Source organism: Penicillium cataractarum (assembly GCF_028827025.1).
Source record: "Penicillium cataractarum strain IBT 29864 chromosome Unknown utg000005l, whole genome shotgun sequence".
Taxonomy (NCBI): Eukaryota; Fungi; Ascomycota; class Eurotiomycetes; order Eurotiales; family Aspergillaceae; genus Penicillium; species Penicillium cataractarum.
This window is the reverse complement of record NW_026622741.1, coordinates 927,690-946,404: the sequence shown is the minus strand read 5'-3', so window position 1 is coordinate 946,404 and position 18,715 is coordinate 927,690. Positions and strand designations below refer to the sequence as shown.

Sequence of the window (18,715 nt, the reverse complement as noted above, 5' to 3'; positions counted from 1 at the left end):
GTATCGCTACATGGCGATGTGTTGTTGTTCGAGGCATGGAGTAGCCCCCAGCAGACAATAAAGAGAATCGCTTGAAGACAAGATGATGGCCCCGCCATCTCGCAGTCTCCCTTAATGGCTTCAGTCTGCGTGACCAAATTTTATGGCTTCTCTGGCCTCCCACGATTAATCTGCAGGGGTAATAGCCATTGAGATCCGAAACGTTGAAGAGAATTCCCTCGATATTCTACATGGTTCCACGAAACATAACGGTATTATTACGATGACTCATTTGATATGTAAGGCTATTACTCCCGCTGTTTTGCCAAATTATGAAGCGATAAACTAAAATAGGTTAGCGTATTTCGGATTTATTTTCCCAGAGTAAAGTAGCAAGAGTGCGGAGGTCTATCTGATTTCTAAAATTACTGTAAGAGGGCCTCAAATGAACTGAGAATTTTTGAAAAGGCGCGACATGATTAGAAAACATGATTTTGAAGTTGAAAGGGCTGCTACGATAATCGCGAGGGTTCTATCTCTGGATCAGGTAGATCCCTATAACAAAGGCTGGCAGATTGACCACGTCGCTCCTTTCGTGCGTGTTGCATATATATTACAGTACCTCCCGAATCTAACGGATGAAATTTCCGCTATAATCCACCAAAACTAACCTGAAAAACACGGGATCCCCAATTGAATTAGCTAACAGAGCTTTTGGATGGTTGTTGGGATTCAGAGGACTGTTTACTTCGACTCCACTTTCTAAAGCTGTTTTTCAGAAGCCTTATGATCTAGACCTCGAGGAAATTCAGATGTTCCGAAGAAATATCTCAAATCATCCCCTAAGGCGACGAGTGCGCATTCTGCCGACAGAGATCCCGTGACCTGGTCGATGGATATAAAATCTCCGATTCGCTCGTAAGTGGTTAAGTGATCTGGAGCCGGATTGGTTTCTTCGCATCTCCGACACGTCGTTCGAAATATCCACTGGGACTGTTCGTTTCTAGGGTGCTTAGAAAATCGAAGGAAAGCAAATTGGGGTTTTCGCAAGAACTTGACAAGTGCCAAGTTGGAGCAGCATTGGCATCGAAGGAAGAGACGATACGGAACGTGTTGTACTTGGTCCCTCATTTCTCGGGCGTACTGGGGACCAATATGATATCTGCAAGAACCTGGCCTTTGCGTTGGGGGAGCAGACTCGATGTGATTGCAGATGATAAGGTATATAAATGGCAGGTACTTGGAGTCGTAAATATACACTTGCTATCAGACCATATTTTCTTCGTTAGGCATATTTCTATTGCGTTACTTTCAGGAGTGACTAACAATCAGCTCCTACATGATTCAAGAAATGCTCTACCCTTTGCATTTGATTTACAATATTATATAGCGCGGAAATTATCTGCGAGGAATGTAGATCTTAACTCTACGTCCACTGATGATTCATACTTTTCTGGTCAATTAGTGAATTTTCCTTTTTCTGCACGTAAAGATCTATCAATGATGTTTATTATATGCAATACGAACTGCCCTTTGTGAGCGTTAGAGGCCAATGTTGGGAGCCTCGATTCAAAACTAGAAAAAGTTACAGTAACTCACTCGCTGTGGGTAATTAAATAGGAAATTACGAAGTTTTGGGGAATGGAGAGTATATGATATGGAATGTGGGCGGGTTTAGTATGCTGTTAACATGAATTAATTTATTGTGTTTTTCAAACAGGTGCATTTGGAGGGGCAAAATAATGACAGGGTCTTAAGCGACTAATTAAAACATAGAGGGGAAAACGCCGCATGGAACAGCAACGCAGATTAATTAAGCAAGGTTGAGCAAAACTCGGAGGAATGATACGTAAAGTAGGGGTTAAGATTGAGTTCAAGTGGGCAAATCTAAATTAGGATGTGTTGCACAAATTGTGTTCAAAGGGTGGGCGGATAGGTCGGAAGAAGTAAAGAACGAAAGATGGAGCAAAAGATGGAGCAAAAGATGGAGCAAAAGATGGAGCAAAAGATGGAGCAAAAGGTGGAGCAAAAGGTGGAGCAAAAGATGGAGCAAAAGATGGAGCAAAAGATGGAGCAAAAGATGGAGCAAAAGATGGAGCAAAAGTTGAGCAAAAGGTGGGTAATTCGGCTCGTAATTCCGAGCGTATGATCGACAACAGACGTCGCCGTAAGCCGTCACAGGCAGATTTTATCAAGGTCTGGGGAAAAGGAACACCACTACATACATACACCGACGGGAGAGGAATCCAGGGGAACAATTTTTAGCGCGCTAAATCTGAGGATCAATAACGGTCATAGCCAGATGGCCGATGAAGAAATGTCCACGATGTACTACCGTGCATTGGGGAAGCTCGTGCTACACGGACGGCGCAAAAAGTCCGAGCCCCACGCAGGAATATTACATAATATTCTGCGAGTCGAAATGTCTGTCTACGATTAACCTAAAAGCTATTATAGTACGCCTGTGATACAAAAACAATTACTCATTTGACCATAGAAATATCCCTGAACGTCTAGATTAGACTTTCAGTGAGCTTCTCATCTACTTTACGCCAGGTATACCATGACTCAGAGACAAGTCTGATAGGCGGTAGAGTCTTATCACCGTTGGTGTGGTGGGTCTCGGGAGGGGGGAGGACTGTACAGTACAACGGCGTCGCAAAACTGTGACCCCCAGGTTGAACGCTTTGGTCACCAGTTTCCTATGATGGACTAATAGCTATCTTAAGTAGTATAGTGTGTTCTATCACTTCTATTTTAGGCGAACACTGGTAGTCTATCTTGGGAAGGCGGTCAAGGAGGGGCACACCTTTGCGTCGCCAATGTACTGTACATTGACGGTACTTTGATTTTCGTCCCCCACCTAGAAGGCCTAACCTCTAAGCTACCGTCTAGTATATCGAAACAATTAGAAAATATCCCATGACTATTTCAAATTTAATTGAAGCAATTATTGCATCAGAGGTGTATTCGCTGACTTTTGAGTTGAAAGTGAAATAATACCAGGGTGTGTTTTAATAGGTAGAATATCTGGTATGAGGCGGTGGGCGGAGTGGGAAAATTAATGAATGTCCGGGATAGTGATCCTCCGGGAGATGAATGAACTGGATTTATAGTAGACAAACGAAGCTTGCAGGCTGGATACATACAGTAGTTTTTATAGTCTCATAGCTGGAATCGATGCCTGCTACACTAATTAAGACTCTTTTGGCAACTTCCTGGGACAATCCTCAAACGTCTCATGTGAAGTCTCAAGTTCCCTCTTCAGTGAAGTTTGCGATGTCTTCGCTTCGTGGGGTAACTGTTGTGACTGGGAAAAGATTTCAGTCTGAGAGTTCGCTGACTGCATTCCAGTCACAGAAGCCCGACTCTGTGTAACTATTTGCTGTTGCTGAGCCATAAGCGGAGACGCAGGCTGACCTCCGGCATTGTCGGTCTGCATGGCCTGCGTAGCAGCCCGATTCTGGGTGAAAAGTCGATGTTGCTGTAGCTGTTGCTGGTACACAGTGCGTAGATGCATCTCTCGTTCATATTCCACTTGAGGGATTGGAAGGCAAGGGTTTGGAATAGTTGGTTGTGGAGGCAAGCCATATATAGCATGTGGGCGATTCAAGGCGATCATGGGATAGTAGCTTTTGGCGCAATCTAAATACCCGAAAATTGCCAACCTATTGGCTTGACTAGCAAATTTCTGAGGACATCCGCATGGCGCATAACCATTGCCCAAGTTTGCTTTTCAGTCAGTGATTGGTATCTTACGGAACACATATACCGTCGATGACATACCTGTATTTCCATGTAGAAGCTCTGCCCTTGCGTTGAGGCACTTTTCTTCGTGGAGGATGATGTGATACATCGTACTAGGGACACAAGACTTTCTGAACGATTCCGTCTCATTATCCTCCCAGGTAACCATCAAGCACCCCTTCTGATTGGTGTGCGTAACTTTGATACTATGAGGCATATACCTGAGTAAGTCCCGAATTTGACGCAGGGCTTTATTTTCAGTCGCTCTCCACACGCTTGAATGTTGGAATATAGAGCCCCAAGAAATTCTGAGTAGCTCGTCGATAATATGCTCGCAGAAAAATGGCGCCTCTCTCCCAGTCATTTGTGTCGGAAAAGCTTCCCGACACGGGCTACCTCGATGTATCTCTTGGAAGTCGAGCCACTTATTGTTTATCTTCAAGGCTTTCTGCTCAGCATCAAACAGAATGTCCACAGCACTTTTGTCACATTGAACAAAATGCACTTCAACATCCTGTGCCCAAGGAATGAATGCTAGGCCAGCCTTGACTGCTCTTTGTATCGTTTGTGCAAAGCATGTCGACGGCACAGATACATGTGCATTTCTAAATTGCTTAATCTGTTCCTCTTCGGGTGTTCGAAGAAGGGACTTTGACCGGAGCAAATTCCAAAGGAGTTCCGGAAGCCTTGCTGGCTCCTTTCGCAGTAAATCTCGGATAATCCCAATACTCTGCCCCAGTTTCATTAGAGGAAGGTAAATAAAATCATGGAATGATTAGTTGCACTGACCTGGGAAGGGGACTTTTCGCTATAATAGAACTGTTTACCTCCTGTATCGCACAATAGGCGTCTCCAAATAAGGGTTTTTGTAGCGTCTCCCAACAGAACGTCTGCGGATTCAACATCCGGCGCTTCAGGAAAGTTCCGCAGAAAGTCGACATAGACCGGAAGCACGACTTTCTCGTTCTTCTGGATTGCAGACTCCCAAATCTGTCTCACAGCGTTGGCTTCCTCGTGCTTATCAACCAGGATTTGCCTATCTCGGTTCACCCTTCCCTGAGTGAAGTTGTAACCAAGCTTGTATGGCTTGAGCCTGGAAGATGTGGCTGGCAGCAGCATACCTTGTAGATAGATTCTGCCACAAAAGTGGGGATCAAGAATCAAATCTCCAACATCGGTTTCGATAACTTGAGACGGATAGGAGATTCCACGAATATCAAGTGTCACTTCCACCCATGTCTGAAAATCTGCAAGCGAAATTTTCTTGCCGTGCTTACCCTTTGCGGGTTCAACCATGACCACGACATCCCTCTCAATATGAGAGTGCATTCGAGCCATATCCTCCGTAGGATCGGTTTCAGGGCCAGACTCCACCATCTTTGATGGCTTAATCATGCAACGGAACCTAGAACCAACAAAAGAAAAGCTCCAATGGCTATTGGCTGTAGCGATCTTTACTCTATAGCCATTGCGTGACATGACTAGAGCAGCCAGTTTGAGACCCTCGCCATGACAGCCTATCAGATTGGGGTTTTCTCGTTTCGAAGAATGCCCAAGTTCCAGAGCCTCAGGCTTCAGTTGTGCACAAGGGTTGACTAGAATCGTTCGGCCAGTCTTTTTGTCGTATCGGATGAATCCTAGGGCTCGACAGCGCTCCTGTCGATTTGAAACATCTGGCACGATGATAGAAACGCAATCTTCTCTGTCCTCGTAAAGTGGCTGAAATGCTAGACGATCTACGTCAAACTGTTCCAAGATAGCGTCCTTCCTGCTAGTTGTTAGCCTCTGAAGCTCTCGAACATGAAGTTCAGCATTACCAATTCTGATACAGCTCTCGGAATGCATCCGTTGTGTCCCAGTCTTTCACATAGGATAGAGTGATGCTAAGTGGAAATGCTTTCTGACGTCCCGCGCATGTGTCCTCTTCGCTTGGCTCGTTATTCTTTGTCTCACATTTGAATTGTTCGCTCGGGTTTAGCGGAGGTTGGTCAACGAACTCTTCCTGCGAGCAGGAAGGGGGCTCGTTTTTAGATTGGCTCATGATGGGAACTTACTCGAGATATGACCATAATATTGGTTGCGATTCTCTCTTTATAAGGTATCTGGGATATTATTGTCTGCCGATCATTCTCATCTCCCACCGTCATAGATTTCGGGCAACACGTGGAAAACGTGAGGAAATAGCAAAATCACACTCTAGGTGGAATTCTATTGGACAACTCTATCTACAATATCTGTATTAATAGACCGTGCAGTATCTGCAAATAGGACATGGTCACTTGGAATTAATCTCCTTTTGAACAACCTTCAAAACATCACAGTTATAGTGACACATATAGCATTAATCAAATAGAGCGAGACCGACAGAAAGCAAAATTTCCCCATGCAATATTGTATTGCATGCTCTGGATTAAGCCACTTTGAAATCAGAGTGAGAGTCAATTCAAACCAAATCTGTCGGAGCAGGCTCTTCCAGCTCATCAAAATCAATGAATATAAAAATTGACACAGGGCAGTCATTCGCTTCCAACCTTTTTCGCAGGCTCGGCGTTTCCTTTGTATTAAAAGGATAAAGATTCATGTACTAGCGATTGGGTGAGTTGATCATTTTTTGCGACCAGCTAATTGAAGTAACCTTATGTGCAACCTTGAAGCTTCCAACTTTTCAAACGGGCCTTTGCCAGCTCCCAGCCGGCAACTTCAATCCATTGGCAAACAACAACTGTGATTCATATTAATATTAGAGTATTCAGTTTAATACGGTCTATGTACACATGCGCGTGCGTACGAAGCCGGCTCACCCCATGTCCCCACAAGCAAGAAGCTTTTGACTATAGAATAGCACCCTTCTGATATTGCTCCAAGAGAAATTGAGATTAATGGCACTTAGCAGATGATTAAAGTCAAAGACTAACGCTGTACTTATTACTGTAGCCATATATGAACCTCACAAAACTTCATTCCTGTTTGATGATATCAGGGTCCTCATTGGTCACGGTCCTCTCCTCAGACAGGGGCTTCTTGGCACAGATTCTCTTCACGCGCATGGTAGGCATGAAAGTGAGGGTTTTTGAGTGCTTTCCGCATCTCCGCAACATAGAGTAGCACGTTTTCCTTTGTCCATGGCACCGGATCTCCGAACTTAGTAAGTAGGTACATCGAGTAGCCCTCCATGCCCGCAAGCCAATGCTGAATATTGACTAAGCCGGCCTCTTTCAATGCTTTGTCTTTCGGCCATGCCCCAATAGGCCACTTCGTGGTCTTTTCATGAACGTCAACGAACCCTGCTCTCTCAATGGATGAGCGCATAGTTTCCGTGATATTAAGGGACTTCCCCATTTTTTTGCCAGCGGCGAAGAACCGAGGCCCCCAAGTGAAAAGAACACTATCCGCTGGTATGCTGCCGTCGTCACACTCATAGCAAATGTCCATTTCTATCTGCTCAAACCAGCCGCCGGCTGGGCACCACGTACAGCACTCCACTTGAAACAGACAATCCTCTTGGGTTGGTCGCACGAATGTTGTGGCCTTGCGAGGTGGCATCTTGGCTTGGATGTTGGAAACGAACTCAACTACTCGGCTTTCTTCTGTAAGAGGATGAGCTTGGAGGGTAGCGAGAGCGGTTAGTTAATAGTCACTTAAAAAAGACATGAATTTAATATATTTTTGAACCTTTACTCTTTAGCCTTCAAAAGACTTTCAAAATGGAAGATGGTAAACTTTGAATAAACAAGTTGCCCCGATTTCAGTGAGTCATATGTCATTGGGCAGCCCGACGCCCCTTTGGGCACTCTCGATTTTAGCCGTGCCATTTTCCAACTTCGTCTTTACAGACAAGGGCACCTCAACCTTTTCGCGTGTATCCCAGTATTTTGTCCACCTGCTCTCGCACATGGGGTCGTCGCCACAGCCTGCAAAGTGGACTATGTAGTCACCTGGCTGCCAGTGCTCCCCCAGAAAATTGTAGTCCGGATAAGCATTCATTGAACGCTGATTCATGCATGCCGTGTGATCCCTGATAATTTTGTGGTGCTGCCACATATGTGTCCAAGCGTCCTGTTCTGGGAATATCCAGTTCTGAGAGATATACAGTGGCTCAATCCACAGATCCAGCAGCCACTTGCTCCAATCGCCACGACGCATCAGAAAATTGCCGACATTCATACCCCATGAGTCCATGGAGATGACGAAGTTGATATCGTCAGACTTGTACGCAGGTGGGGTACGGTACCCGGTCTTGCCACCACCAGGTCCGGCCATCGGTCGATCAAGCATAATATTGCGTGCTAGTCCTTCCTTGGATAAGATATGATCGAAAATACTAAGCGACATGTTCATGACGATAATGTCGACGTCCATCCACCAGACCCATTCGGCTTCGGGGAAATGAGTGAAAGCTTCTTGAAGAATAGGAATTTTGTTCCAGTATATTGTCACACCGTTTGAAAGGTTGTAGCTGGTCATGTTGGCCCACATGAACTCGAGGCCATGTTTCTCAGCATAAGACATTCGGTTCTCGTATATCATCTCCTTGATATGGGGTATTCTCAGCATCCGATTTGTGCCAGAGCTCCCCGTCACCATGACAATATTTTTCTTTGAGTGTGAATAGCGAGTTGGTGAATGCACAGTCTTCCCTATTGATGTTGTCTTGTGTAGATTCCGTGATTGCCCCCATGTTGGCCAGCGAAGTGTGAATAGATTCCACACCAACTGGGAAATTATTCATTGCTTGTTAGTGGGAGGCTCTTTTCCGATACACTAAGGCGGATCACTCACTACACCGCCCATAATGAGGACCACGACGAGGTAGGGACGTGATAATGCCTTCAACCGCATTCGAGATGCCCTGTGAACCCGCAGTTGATAAGTATGAGTATGCTGGGAGTTGGGACCTTAGCAAACGGGCACATGTACAGAATCGTCGGTCGATAAACTTATGTGTGGTTCCTCCTGCCCACCGAAATTTATATGATGATCGAAAAAACGGGAGCTGCTAGGTCTTTCTATATTTGACTAGTTTGCTCACCGCGGGTGACCTGCTAGGCACCCGCGGGAGGTCACTCGCCACCCACCCAAGCTGGCCCCGCCCTGCTAGATAATCTGAGCTAAGGTCTTTTGGATTTTTCTGGATTGCAATTCAGGGAACTTATATGTAGTTTTTGAAATGAACATATTAAAGTTAATATTATATCGTTTTAAGACATAATATATTTTGCGTCCCGATGAGCTAAAACTTTTGGGTCCTGTTGAACTTTTTTGGGGTCCCATTGAGCTGCAACCCGGGTAACCTTGGTTAATTTAACTAATTTGGCATTATGCTTATACAATCGGACCAGCCTCGATCCACTAGGATCTGTTCAGACAGCGTAGGGCGGCAATCCAACCTCAAAATTATCTAAGGTTTTTAAACAAGACCTTTAAGGGTACTCTTAAGCCTAGAACGCTCATCTGTGGGCAGCCTATGCTTCAAAGTTTACAAAATTAAAGCATCTTCGATATACTCAAGTACTGATAGGATATTCTTGCCGCCCAATTACCTTCTAGACGGTCGCGTGAGAGTCAAAATGGAATTTGATATTGAATACATTACGCCACCATCAGCCGCAAAACTGTTTTTCAATACAGGAATGTACAGTAGGTGGAACCCACGTTGCCTATGGTTTTCATCCATTTCCCTGAGGAAGTTGCACTTAGAAATTCGCGTGTCAAGTACAATTGACTTGCGTTCATGGGTTTTGCTCCGAGGGTGCTTTGAGATAATAAGATGCCGTGACGCCTTATTAAATGAGGTGCCATGGCAGTTGAATAGTTCGTCGTGAGCCACTTCCCGATTCTGGAATCGAAAAGGAATAACTGATTTCCTACACCCATACGAGATTTTTGAACGATCAAACGTAGAGTTTGCTGTTCTGAGACCGAAGCGAGGGGCTTGCCGCTGGGAACAATGGTACAAGCTCCACGTGATTGTATTCCTCACGTAACCCTGCCGCTCTCCGCTCCTAGCGACCCTGTGATCCGAAAGTCGATGACTGTCGAGATACGACAATTATCCCTGTGTTGTAGGACATTTAATACAGAGAAATAACATATTATTGTCATTGAGGCTTTTGGTTGAGGTTACGCTGAGCCTTTGGACTATCCGCCACTGGATTACATCAATCCCTCGTACTGACGTGTAGAAGCAGCGTTCTTTCGCAATTCGAACAACTGGAGTGGAGCAACAACCTGCCGATGCCACATTTCGGGCATTTATCGCCTTCCGTTCGTCAATATTCTCATTAGAGACACCTCGAGGTCGAGATGGACTATCTCGCTCATTGTAATTTGGCGAAAGCTTATCGGATATAGCCGAGAGGATCATCGCGCTCGGGCCATCGACTGGTAAGATCGACCCGGAACTCTAAATATACGCTAGTAATTTTGCCCCTCCTACCCAATCTGCGATAGTTCAACGTAACCGGTTCCCGCTATCAAAGCCACGGCCCTGAATAAGTACAGACGAGAATACATTCCATGGTTTAACCATTAAAGGTCCTTGGTTGAGTGTAAGTGTTCCATGCCGACCGAGTGATGGCGTAAATGCGACCCAGACCTGCTCTAGCGTTACGCCTAGTACTCTTGTTGAGACTAGACTTTTGCCACACACATGCAAACCTACCGCGTTTGCCAGATGATTTTCCAGTATTTACTTTTTTCGGAGGGCAAATGATGCTGGCAAATCCGACGTGGGAGATATTCGAATACGAGGTTTGTTTAGAGATGTGGCTAATATGCGGGAGGAACGAGCCGGTGGAGCACGGACAACCGTTATGCATCCCTCCTAACCCCCCACCATTTTGAGCGCTCAATGCAAGCCATACAAGGAACGCCAAGACGCCTCCAGAAAGACATCCAATCGGGTTAACTTAAGAGTCCCGTTGACTTTTTCCCACCAAGCGACGCCTACGGGTGAAGCCTGAGCCTCTGGAGTGCCTTTCATGTCCGGGTCGTTTTTCGGCCGCCTTCCATATTTGTTAGCGCCGGACTTCCCCGGAAGATGCCCGGATACTGGAAACGCAGCTCACCAATCCCATTATCCAAGGGTCACTCGATGAAATCCCAACTCAGTGTTAACCGAAACTTTCAATAGTACTACGCCGTGCTCCCGTGACCTGTCCCACCATAGTTCCACCATGGGATCCGCAGTTCCCAGCACCCAAGGGATCCAGTGAATCCATGTGCTATAGAATAATTTACATGACTCCTTTAACTGACGTCTTGAATCACAGCATATGCTGCTTTTCATTTGAGATAAGAAACACGATTAATAGAAAGCTTGTCTTCGGATTAATATTAGGGATGATATCAGGCTACCTACCCTCCAAGTTCAACACATACTTGGGACTCATTTATTTTTGGAGCAATCTTATCTGTGACCGACGAGTTATTTCTCAATTGTATCAAAATCGGGGTTCTAGCTTGTCTGGCTCTAATCCCAGATTTAGACGAAGTGATTATTTCGTAAAGAAATTTCCAGCGGTTTACTTCTGCTCAAACTTCATCATACTTTTTTTATATTTCTAGCCTGGCAAATTGCTAATTCCACATTTTTAGGGAGCAGGTCTTCCTAAGATCGGAAACTTTTTGCCCCGCGGTGTCAATGTAATTACCATGATACGATACATACTGAAAGTTTATTGTCTGACACAAGATGGACATAGTTAAAGAATAGGCGTTTGAACTAGTAAGTCATTAATTATGCCAAGTTATAGTACTACTTCAACTCATCAAGGGGATTTCTAAAGTAGGGCGAGCAACGTTTTGCGCACCCTTTCAACACGTTTTAATCAGAAAATGAATTTTTTTTCTTTGCCCTCTGCTTACTCCATTAAACTTTTTCGTTTCCGTATATTACTTTCTCACCATCAATCTAACTAGTCCTAGATCGGAGCACAAAGGGCGAGATACAAATCCAGTGGGATGTTGCTTATTATGGAATCCAATAAGAAATGTCGTCTCTCACAGCGTGTGTGTCCGCATTTCATTTAACTTAACCCCTCACTACAGGCCTCTTACCTTATTTTCCCGATTCATTCATGTTTTATTGTATCTTCATGTTTCTAAACTAGCCCATTTACCTTCATATTCAGGTCAGGACAGCTCAAGCCGCTGAAGTAATTACAGCCGAACCCCTACATTAAATTTAGAACATATAGATATAGAAAGTAAGTCTCAAAGGTGAGCATGCTGGGCCGATCACTTTAGCTAACTATCGGAACGGAATGAGCGTGTCCAATTACTATATCTAAATTTTGCTTAATATTTGGTTGTTTAACTTGTTCCAAGTTTCACTGAATCTTTGACCGCCTGTGCGCAAAACTCACTTGCTTTGATTTTGCCTACTTTTAATTCAATCTTTCCCCCTGCTTTATAGAATTTTTCGCACAACTGGCTGAACTTGAATCATATCCGTACCTATTCCACTGTTTATCAGGCTCAGTATACACTATTTAGCTATCTGTCCAAATGAACCCATCCGTCAACCCCAGCAACTTAATTTATCCTACAGTGTGGATGAATGATTTCATTTACGCTGACCCCTTGCGAACGATATGCAGCATTTATCCTACAGTATTTTTCGAATTCAGTTTGGCCCCGTGCTCTTTGAGACTTGCTTCCCGGAAATGAAATTTCCAAATTACCCTAATCCCGTTCGTGTCACCGCTCTCTCCGTTACACCTGCAGGAGTCGCGTGCAACCAATGAAAAGCATTACATATGTGCTTCCCAGGAGCAAGATCACATACTCGTTTACAATAAGGTATTACCGGTCCATACCCTGCCCGCTCACAGTGACCAGCAAGCTCTGCGTAATATAGCTGCGAGGTCTTGTCCCCTGAAAAAAGCTATATATACCGTGGTGAGCGCGATAATCGGGATGAAATATTGCAGAGATCTCTCCTTCAACGGCCGCCAAACATCCCTAAACTTCCCTGACAATTCCTCAAACCCACTAATGTTTCTGGAACTTTCGCAAAGCAAGCGCAAAATGGATGCTGGAGACCTAGGCTGCTCTGCGTAACATTCGATTAAGGGGTGCCAGAGCGACTAATGGTAAGAAGATCAACATAGAAGGTATCCTAGGAGATTGTTCAAAGTAGAGCCGCGAAGGAAATTTGAATATCGAATGAAAAGAAGTTGACAAGTACCTATTTAGATTCTGCTAAGACGACCTGAAGGGTCAGTAGGAATGGAAAGAATGGAATCATCTCTTGGAACCGTCCCACTCACCATTGCATAACTGCACAAAACGCACAAAACATGACACTATCCCCTGCTCCTAACAATATGACGAATACTACGTGGATGTGTATTTTAGCTATTCTGCCGGTCGTGGCCTATTGACCTGCACAAGTACATTCTCGACCAGATGAAGTTTGTTGTCCACACTACAGTGCGAAATTGACCCCTCTTCCGGTTTCCAAAACATATATTGACCCTGCCTGGCTGACAATGCCTGAATCTTCAGGGTTCGGGGTACTAACTCGGAAACGGGTTGCTGAGCTCATCTAGGCGCACTAGTTAATCGGATTTCAACAGGTCTGAATTGTTATTAAGCCCCCAGTTGGCAATTTGGATGGGCGATTGACTAATACCTGCGTATTTATAGTATCGCCTTCCTCCGAATCCCCAGTACATTTGGTCCTGCTCCGACAGGTATCTGACGGAGCAATAGCATTGGTGGATACGTGGAGAATGGAGATACTATAAATCCGTATGTATTAGTCATGTTTGTGCCTAGTTAACTAGTTAGTTATTTAAATTGCTAGAAAGCGGCATGTTAACAATTCAGACCTGTTGATATCTGATTGGTGCACCCGATAGGCCCATGAACTCCAAGATGGTGCATTCGGGTCCTGGTATCGACCATTAAAAGGATTTGGGCTAATGGTTCATTTAAATGAATTTCATCCCCATTACAGCCCTGAGTCTACCCAAAATGAGGGAACATAGAGTAGCACGGGGGAAAGTCCTCACAGTTAACTATCTAGAATTAAAATCGTTCGATGAAATGAGACTATTAAAAATATGGCCAATTAAGAGTGGTAAACCGAGGGACATTGGCTTTGTATTAAATTGCTTAATTCCTGTTCGAGGTTTGGTCGAGATTATGTATGAGTATTAAAAACAGAGGTCGAGCGGAGGTCTTGTTCGTGGGAACAAAAAAGAGCGCGTTCAATAGTGTTCTGCTCAAGCTAGCTCCGAGAAAACATGTACACAATCCACAAATCCCTACTTTGCTGGACAGTCTTTACTACGTTGCACAAGGCTGAGAGCCTCTGTCCGACATAGCAGTGAGGGCCATGGACGACCACTGCCGTATAGGTGATCCTCCTAGCTATGAATTGTATAGTACGTACGTCAATCACTAACCCCATGATTTTTGATACAAAGCTAGGGGTTGAAAGATTGGAAAATGGCCGAAAGCTTCTGGGAGACGAGAGAGACTTGGTCATTCTTCCGGAAACTCCGAGTAGCATTCCGTATGGATAAAGCCTTCACCAAGTCCCGGTATTGGCAATACCCCAAGTACATTTTCTATTAGGCGGTAATTGCAGTGAAGGCCTTTCGACGACAGGTGAAAAGGGGAGAATTAACACCCGACAAAGTCAATCAAAGAAAGGCAGCTGTTTATAGCTGCTACGCGCAAGCCATGAACGAGGTCGAAATACAGACAGGTAAATTAAGTAAAGTTTGTGGTCGACAGCGTGATCTAACCGCAGGACAGACTACCGCTTTGCTCATACTGGCTGCATGTCAACAAAAGAAATGTTATCGAAAGCCCTCGAATAATAAAACTTTCTAGAGATAATCTCCGTAGTATTTGGAACTCGGTACAGCCGGTTATCAAAACTAGATTCACCCTAATAAGATTGTCTAAAGGTAAAATCATTCAATGAAATTATTCAAGCTGTTTCCCTACCTCCCTTCGACCATTCGGTGAGTGATCTTCGCATCGTAGTACTCAAAGGTGTAGGTATCTGGCAGGGACTTCATTACACAGGGCATTTCATGTCACCGGAACATAGGTTATTTTATTCACAGCTCCATCTCTTGGGGTGGTCATTCCTGGCGTCACAAGCTATGGTCTCTGATGTCGCTTTCACAGGTTTTTATCCAAGTCCCTATGACATGACATAGAAATTTCCTTACAGAATATATTCATGCGTGTTCTTTCATTATGAATCAAATTTTATGAAATTGGGATCAGAGCGACGTTCCCTGTCAGTGGGTTTGGACCGCACCACCCGTATAAATCGCAGCGACATTGCTCCTCAGCTTGGCACCTGAGACCCCTTAGCATTCAAATTATTCTCAGATGATGGAGAGAAAAAGTCAGAACCACATGAGTGGGGAATCAAGGGAAGCTCACAGCTCAGGCGGCATTCCAAATATCATATGCCATATCTTCTCGGTCAACCAGCCGATACCATAATTGTCCGTCATATCGGTAGTTCCCGTCCAGGTCATGATTTTTCGATAATCGGCCTGTGATCTCTTCTGGATCTGGGTTCTACTTACCGCAAATTGGGCACAGCACTGGTGCCCTATGTTTTCGGGAAAGTTTATCGGATCTATCCCTATTAAATAGTGAAGAATTTCTGGGAGCTGGTCAACAATATACTGATACTGTTGATCATGATTTTGGGGATTCTGTTGGAATAAAGTACTCGGGCACCCCGGAGTTGATGCGCATCGGAGGTTCGTGTACCCATTAACCTGGACCGCCTCATAACGCAAGTTTGCCAAAAGATTATGCGTTTTGGGCCCTGCAATATCATTATGCCATTGCTCTTCCTTTCCATGTATGAATATTGTGTAATTGTGAAGGTTGTCGTAATGATCGACAATGTGTGCAAGGTATGCGCTGGCTTCGCGTCCTTGGTAGAAGTAGGGCTTCTCCAGCCCATTTTCTGAAAGCGGATCCATATTGTAAACGTATGCAGTGCAGTTGCTGATAGTCAGAATGGCTAATTAGCTTTTTTGGGAGTTATTATTTCTCGTTCACGCAGTAATACTTACAATTTCCCACAAAAATCAAAAATCCATTGAACATCATCTTCTGCGGTTTTTGCTGCCACAATGGCTACATCTTCTTGGCGGCGATAAAACCCTATCGGCTTCTGCATCTCAAATGAGACACTCTCCGTCTCCTTTATAGCTTTTTGTTGGATGAGCATCGACTTTTCTGTTTGTACAATGACACCTCAGCTGACTGATTTGACATAGGGTCGAGCAGCCCACTGACCAACATGTTTTGAGATCCTTTTGGAGATCCCCAGGTCTCTTATGCCGTAGGTGATCCTAAGTACGACCATGGCTAACGTGATCAGAAAAAATAACCTTGCGGATATCTTTTGCATAGCACAAGTAACGGTCGCCTTCGTAAGCAATCTTTCTTTTCTTCACATGAATAAGAAATGTGAACGGTTTGAAATCCAGGCCTGCCACGAGCACACTTCAAGAGTGGAAGGAACAGATGGTTGATGAGAGGCAAGACTGGAAAGCAGTTAGGGATTGATTTCTTAGTTATATGGTGATTATGAGCAGGTTATAGCGTGAGTGTATAGACACTCAGCTCTCGGCAGTTGTTAAAAATGACTGCTCATACCCAGGCTAACTTACTATATAAAAGGAATAATGATAGAGTTGTAAAGATGGCTAACGAGTCTACTATTTTCTCCAACACCCCTCAGTTTGAAATGGCTGGATGAATTTTCTCGGCAGTAGGACCAGAGAAAAAAAAAAGAAATTGGCGATTGGTGGGATTTCGCCCGTACCTGCAGAAAATAGGTCGCATTGGGACGATTGCCTTTCCCCAAAAATTTCCATATCCGTTGGTTCCTATTTCCTTAATCTTGCCTCTGCACTTTGTTGATGTGTTGGCAAGACAGGTATTTTAAGAGGCCCATTTCCTTACAATAAGTCTTTCCATACAGTAAGTCTCCGCCGGTCTTTCGATATTAACTCATTCTGTCGCGTCCAATCTTCCTTACTATATATAACAATCTTAATATTTAAGGAGATGAATTGCCCCGCACAGTATGTCGTCAGATGGCCGCTTTGGTTTCTACTGACTACCGCAATCGCTACATGGTCGATATCAGGGTGGGATGGTCTGGCATGTGGGAGCCCCCCCAACTGGCGAATCGAATTGTATGGGAAAAGGAAAACGAGGTGGTAGAGGGGTGCAAAACCATAGACCCAGGTCCGAAAGTCTATTCTATGATCGCGGAGATAGATATAAATGATGTTCAGATCTGGGCGTTTTCACTCCCAGGCTGCCGAGGAGCCCGAACGAAAATCGAGATTGGTTGTACCAACCCTGATATCTCCTTTCCCTACTTTTCTTCCTATGAAGTGATAACAACACCAGAGTAGACCACCGTGGAGTGTAGTCTCAGTCTAAGGTCAACGAACTAGACCGCGAAATAACAAATCTGCTGGTTCAAGTGTTGGATTGATTTTGCAGATCATCCATGTTAATATTTAAGTGATGTCATATTCTGATCATGAATCAAGGGTAGATTGAGTAATTTTGCGGTTGATTTCCATAAACTTAGTCTAGAATGTATCGAGAATATCTAGAGTATGTCACATTCAGCTAAGTTTTGAAAAATAGATTCCCCCTTGGATTAATCTGGTACAGTAGTCAACCCATTCAAGCGGAGACGCTCAAAATGCTTTCATCCCGAACAGCTAGCTGGGTAGTTCTTCGCACACTTTCTTCAAAGTAAATTGTGCCATTCATTAAATTTAAATTTAGTTGAATTAGCGGTATGAATTGTTCTCTTTGTTGCTTTGAAATTAAAGTAGGATTCACTGTTTGAATGTGCCCTCCGGAAAGATTATCGGGTCCTGAAGATCTCGCTTGGTACTAATTCATCGGTCGAGTCTGGTGAAGAACCGATTATGACTGTGAATTGAATATAATATGATTCTTTTAAACGGCCATTTAGTACAGTGTGTGGCTGTTCAATTTTGGTGAATGTAAATCTTTAATTAAGGCGAATTCGTGCGGTCATGTCGAATGCTTGATTCAGCTGGTTGATTGTCAAAATCGCAGCTCCATTTCATCAAAATTGTCCACTTGACCTCAACTTGTCGACACGAATTGGTTTGAACTTATCTGAATTCAGTTGACTATTCTCACTGGGAACCTCACAATTATCTTATCAATTAGTCACTAACCGTAACATTAGTAAATCCATGGCAACTAACCACGGTAGGGAATAGTCTTCCAAATCCTATTCCTGATGGCATCAATCCTGAATCGTGGACTAGTCTGCACTATTTTTATATTAAGATTCGTCGTTCTTGGGAAAAGTATAAAGACCCTCGTATTCAGAAGTCTTGAATACATGCCTTTCCTCTGCAAAATCCTCAGAGAACTGCTCCCGACTTCAAGGATATATACGGAAACCCGCTGCCGTTTTCGACGTTTTTATACATTTTCATAATCATGTGGTGGCCTTTCAAAGTCTTCGAAGGTAGGCGGTCCTGTTGAAAAATAAAAGGAGCAAATAGCTGATAGGCTGAAAGCATTGGCAAATAAAAAAGCCTCTAGGAAAGAAGGATCCACACATCCGACTCGGCAGGAACAGTTCACTTTGAAAGTTTCTGAAGGACTTCCGCAATGTAAAAAAGACAGAGAGATCTTCACTTCTGACTGGAAATTGCGGCCGGGGTGGGAGTGGAAATACGATTGGGTGGACGCCTGTTATAGTGAAAGTTATATTTTTACCAACAAGAAAACTGGTGAAACATACTTCGATCTTCAGTTGGCAGGAGAGAGAGGTCACGAGTTCGAGAAAATCGAGAAGGGGGTTTATCGGAGGATCAAGAATCCTATTCCACATAGCTATCCTCCCCTCACTTAGCATATATACCCATATATTGCAACCGTGGGCCTCGGCTCTTCGCCACTAGTGAAAAATTAGGAAAGT

The 18,715-nt window shown here is 44.2% G+C and overlaps 6 protein-coding genes across 6 annotated transcripts; 1 reads left to right on the top strand and 5 right to left on the bottom strand.

The window, feature by feature from the left end:
- Nucleotides 1-1,939: 1,939 nt before the first annotated feature.
- N7496_006068 (uncharacterized protein) lies at nucleotides 1,940-2,419 on the top strand (the record flags this gene model as incomplete). Its single annotated transcript, XM_056698997.1, has 2 exons — nucleotides 1,940-2,094; nucleotides 2,278-2,419. 2 exons carry the CDS (start codon nucleotides 1,940-1,942, stop codon nucleotides 2,417-2,419), a joined length of 297 nt encoding a protein of 98 aa, XP_056554410.1.
- A 756-nt stretch (nucleotides 2,420-3,175) lies between these two features.
- Nucleotides 3,176-3,835, bottom strand: N7496_006067 (uncharacterized protein; the record flags this gene model as incomplete). Its single annotated transcript, XM_056698996.1, has 2 exons — nucleotides 3,176-3,624; nucleotides 3,766-3,835. 2 exons carry the CDS (start codon nucleotides 3,833-3,835, stop codon nucleotides 3,176-3,178), a joined length of 519 nt encoding a protein of 172 aa, XP_056554409.1.
- A 635-nt stretch (nucleotides 3,836-4,470) lies between these two features.
- N7496_006066 (uncharacterized protein) lies at nucleotides 4,471-5,767 on the bottom strand (the record flags this gene model as incomplete). Its single annotated transcript, XM_056698995.1, has 2 exons — nucleotides 4,471-5,494; nucleotides 5,544-5,767. The coding sequence occupies 2 exons, from the start codon at nucleotides 5,765-5,767 to the stop codon at nucleotides 4,471-4,473; spliced, it is 1,248 nt and encodes a 415-aa protein (XP_056554408.1).
- A 965-nt stretch (nucleotides 5,768-6,732) lies between these two features.
- Nucleotides 6,733-7,269, bottom strand: N7496_006065 (uncharacterized protein; the record flags this gene model as incomplete). Its single annotated transcript, XM_056698994.1, has 1 exon — nucleotides 6,733-7,269. One exon carries the CDS (start codon nucleotides 7,267-7,269, stop codon nucleotides 6,733-6,735), a length of 537 nt encoding a protein of 178 aa, XP_056554407.1.
- A 210-nt stretch (nucleotides 7,270-7,479) lies between these two features.
- On the bottom strand, nucleotides 7,480-8,310 carry N7496_006064 (uncharacterized protein; the record flags this gene model as incomplete). Its single annotated transcript, XM_056698993.1, has 1 exon — nucleotides 7,480-8,310. One exon carries the CDS (start codon nucleotides 8,308-8,310, stop codon nucleotides 7,480-7,482), a length of 831 nt encoding a protein of 276 aa, XP_056554406.1.
- A 6,651-nt stretch (nucleotides 8,311-14,961) lies between these two features.
- N7496_006063 (DUF3431 domain-containing protein) lies at nucleotides 14,962-15,898 on the bottom strand (the record flags this gene model as incomplete). The annotated part of the gene is made up of 3 exons (XM_056698992.1): nucleotides 14,962-15,055; nucleotides 15,142-15,723; nucleotides 15,792-15,898. The coding sequence occupies 3 exons, from the start codon at nucleotides 15,896-15,898 to the stop codon at nucleotides 14,962-14,964; spliced, it is 783 nt and encodes a 260-aa protein (XP_056554405.1).
- Nucleotides 15,899-18,715: the final 2,817 nt, after the last annotated feature.